The 3,614-nt window shown below is 41.5% G+C and overlaps 1 protein-coding gene across 1 annotated transcript; it reads left to right on the forward strand.

The window, feature by feature from the left end:
* Positions 1–359: 359 nt before the first annotated feature.
* On the forward strand, positions 360–3,153 carry LOC115753027. The gene is made up of 2 exons (XM_030691496.2): positions 360–850; positions 2,171–3,153. Exons 1-2 carry the CDS (start codon positions 454–456, stop codon positions 2,863–2,865), a joined length of 1,092 nt encoding a protein of 363 aa, XP_030547356.2. The 5' UTR covers positions 360–453; the 3' UTR covers positions 2,866–3,153.
* The last annotated feature ends 461 nt before the right edge of the window (positions 3,154–3,614 follow it).

Here is a 3,614-nt window from a genome sequence, read left to right on the forward strand (position 1 = left end):
GGCCGTGCATTGTCGTCACTTCCGGCAAGAACCCCAATGCTTTCTTGCCGCCCCCAAAACCCAAAGGGCAAATCGAACAATGTGATCGGCGAATGGAGCGATGTGAGCTCGTAATCAACAACAATCCAGTCGAATCGAGACCTCGATTTCAATTAATCTTATAAAGAGGAAACGGCATTATTATTATTATTATTTTTTCTTTCACGGAGTTGCAAAACGACGTGATCAGCTCCGTTTGGATGTCGTTTTTCACGCAAGCCGTCGCGTCAAGGTAATGAACTGTCGTCTCGACGGAATTGTGACCAAAAGGTATTTTCCTTTTTCTTCTAAACAGCTCACGACATGAACCGAAAAAAAAAAAAAAATTACACGTCTCCGTAGGTTGTCATCCTCTTCCGCGCTGAAAAAACAGTGACAAAACCCCTGTGAAAACCTCTCCTTTATCCCAATCCCATGTCGTCGATGCTCTTCTTCTCTCTCTCCTCCTCTCCTCTCTCTCCTCCTCGCACTCCCATTCGTCTCCCTCACCCGACTCCGCTCATCCTCCGAAGCCACGTCGGGTCGCGCTTCTCAGGTCGTCCTCCCGAAGCCGGGACCCTAGCATTGAGCCCGAAGCTGAGCTCAGTTGGACCTGATGGGAACCCGTTAGGGCTCCTGTGCGGCGGAGGAAGAAGAAGAAGAAGAAGAGGAAGAGGAATCGCGGCGTTCGTCTCGGATGCGGAGAGCGCGGGGAGCGTCGAGGTCGACGAGGCGGAGAGGGCGGCGCGGGGCGAGAGCACCATGCCCGAGAGGTTCAGGCACTTGAACAGAGAAGCTCCTGATCCTCCGATTCGCTGGCCTTTGTTCGTAGGTAGGGGATTGCATTTTCAGACGCTCTTGTTGTTTACGTTTGTGCGTTCGCCTTTAGTTTCTATGGGTGATGTTCAATCTTGAGTTTCATTTCGGCATGTGTGTAGCTGTCTGCTTAGGGAGGGAGCTTTTTGGGGTTTCGCCAAACATGAACACTAAATGATTTTGCTTGAAGTAGTGTTAATTCGTAGACAAAAACTGAAACTTCATCATAATGAAGTGAAATTTTGGGTAAACAGATCAGGGGGCTTTCGACCTGCGTCGTAAGTGAGAAAAGATTTTCTTTTTCCCCTGCTAATTGCTGCAACTTCATTTCTGGAGTGTTGCCGTTTATGTGGACAAAGGAGTGCTTCGATAAGATCCTTATCCGACAAGTGCGTCTGATTATGAACTATGGCCTCTCACCTTATATCCTTGTAAGATGTATGATGTCATCCTAAACTGAGTTGGTTAGGAGGTCAATTAAGTTGGATGATCCTTACGGTTTGCTGTCTTTGTACGCATCAAGTTTTTGATTGAGAACAATCCATATTTTCTTGGGAGTGAAGTCCAAGCAAGGATGAAGAATTTGATTTGACACCCTAGAGTTTGAAAGTTCCACCACACCCACAATCAGTTTACCCTATCAATCTTCCTTCTATTCCGGAACCTTAATTCAAGTTTTCCTTCGATTTTTTCCTATTCTCTTATCTCACTTCAGAAGTCTTTGACCAAAGCTGCAAAGCAGCTGTAGTCGGTGCTCTGCTGTTTTGGCCAACTGCTTCAATCAAGATAATGCCTGTGTCGATTTTGTGCTTGCGAAACACAAAGAGGTGCTTTTCTCCAATTTAAACGTAGAGCTAACGTACTAGTACTTATGAATCACAACCCTAAAATTTTCTAGAGCAAACAAAAAAATGTTAGCAGGATTAGCAGCAGAAATCACAGGTGAGCAAGATGTTGCCTTTTAACCACGGGATGACAATTCGAGCCTGCAAATTTGGGGAGTTGTCGTCATTTACACTATTTCCTTTTGCAGGACATCTATTATTGGAAGGTTTGTTTTGTATGAAAACAAAAGTCATTCTCTTTATCTGGTGCATAGAGCCTTCAAATGAATTCATGAATGTTCGATAAACTGGTCTTAATTATTTGTGCATGGTTTTTTTATGGCTTGTTAGTTTAGAGCTGTTTATACTGTTCGACCATGGTTCTTGTTCTTCTTATATTGTCTTTGTTGTACTTCATGGAACCACTAGTTATCGATGATCTTATCATCAATCATCATCATCATCATTTTTCGTCAAAACACCTCTCTAATCAGTCTTTACTCAATTTGCAGCATTGGCTTTCCTTATTTATGCATGGAGAGCAGTTCTCTTTGAACTATCTAACTGGAAGAAGGCTGCCTTGGCAATTGTTGGTTTTGTGGGGTACCTCTTAAAACTTGCCCTAGCCCTTATCTTTCATTTTATTGGCGATCCAATCACTTTCACAATTAGATGTATCGAAACTGCAATCTACTCTGTCCGGGCCTTTTACTCTGGCATAGTAGCGTATGCTCCTGTCCCTGAGTTGACTGTGATCATTATGTTGGCATCAGCCGTGGTAGCCATTGGAGAGGCTGTCGTTCCAAACTGTGTTTCTAGTCAGCCATACTCTCTTACAGTAGCTGGATTGATTGGTTATGCAGCTGTGAGAGGCTACATCTCTGAGCCAGCTTTATGGACTTTGTTAGTGGGATTATATGGGTTTTCACGTGTTATTAAGAAGAGAGACAATGTTTCATCTGTGTTACCTGCTGCAGCTGTAATGGCTGCCATAGGGGAGCCTTGGGTTAGAGTGGTGGTGATAGCCTCATATCTTGCATTAGCTATATCTCATCATTCAAGGCAACTTTCAGAAGGGAAAGAAGTTGAAGAAGTAGGGACAAACAGGAGGGTTCCAATGCCCTTGTTTGTAGCAGCATTAGCCATTGGAATCCGTGTTGCTGCTAAGTGGGTTGGACACCGGCATTTAACCTGGATGATAGTCTGATCTTGGAGGACTTCTAGTCATTAATTTTTGTGATGGGCGGCAATTTTGGCAAACCAGCTGATTGATGAGTCATTTTTTCCCCTTTTGAGGGTCATCAGGTGTTCTTTTGTTTTTCTGTGTTCTTTATGGAGTATGTAAAATGGCTTAGAGTAGCACCTTTGTCCTCTTAATGGGGCTTAGTGTGATATCAAGGTTGTAAATTTAGGAGACCACAGTGCCCATTGCGCGGTCTGTGGTAGCTCTCTTCTGCAGAAATTTTGCAATGAAATTCAGGTGTATCCTAAGCTTGAGTTTAACAGTGGTATTGATTAAACTGTCCACTTTTGCAACATCTTTATCTTGTTTTCGAGGGGTGTCATGACATAAAAAATTTTAAAAAAAGGTTATTATCACAAAATTTCAAACTGGTATACTTATGATAAATTTATTTTAAATTTATTTTTTTACCATAAAAAGCTCAAAATTAGTACATCGTGATAAATTTACCTTTCGTTAGTTTCCTTTATATTTTACCATTAAATTGCTAAGTTGGACATGGTACTTTTTTTTTTTTTGGTCGGATACACATATATGACATATGATAGGTGTACTAATTTAGAGTTTTTACCCTTCATTTGTCACATATGTTTTGGTTTAGAATTTTTCTTGTTTTTAACCCAATTTAATGGAAATTAATTGAGGTTAAATGTATTTTAGGTATACCGATTTGAAATTTTTTATGGTCAAAAAATTAATTTCAAAAAAATTGT

The sequence above is a fragment of the Rhodamnia argentea genome, chromosome 9 (genome assembly GCF_020921035.1).
Source record: "Rhodamnia argentea isolate NSW1041297 chromosome 9, ASM2092103v1, whole genome shotgun sequence".
Taxonomy (NCBI): domain Eukaryota; kingdom Viridiplantae; phylum Streptophyta; class Magnoliopsida; order Myrtales; family Myrtaceae; genus Rhodamnia; species Rhodamnia argentea.

What these genes read in the sequence shown, in the direction of transcription:
- LOC115753027 (XM_030691496.2), top strand. Translation starts at nt 454, where the DNA reads ATGTCGTCGATGCTCTTCTTCTCTCTCTCCTCCTCTCCTCTCTCTCCT. An exon ending in TCGCTGGCCTTTGTTCGTAG is followed by an intron (nt 851 to 2,170) that starts GTAGGGGATTGC and finishes CTCAATTTGCAG; the next exon opens with CATTGGCTTTCCTTATTTAT.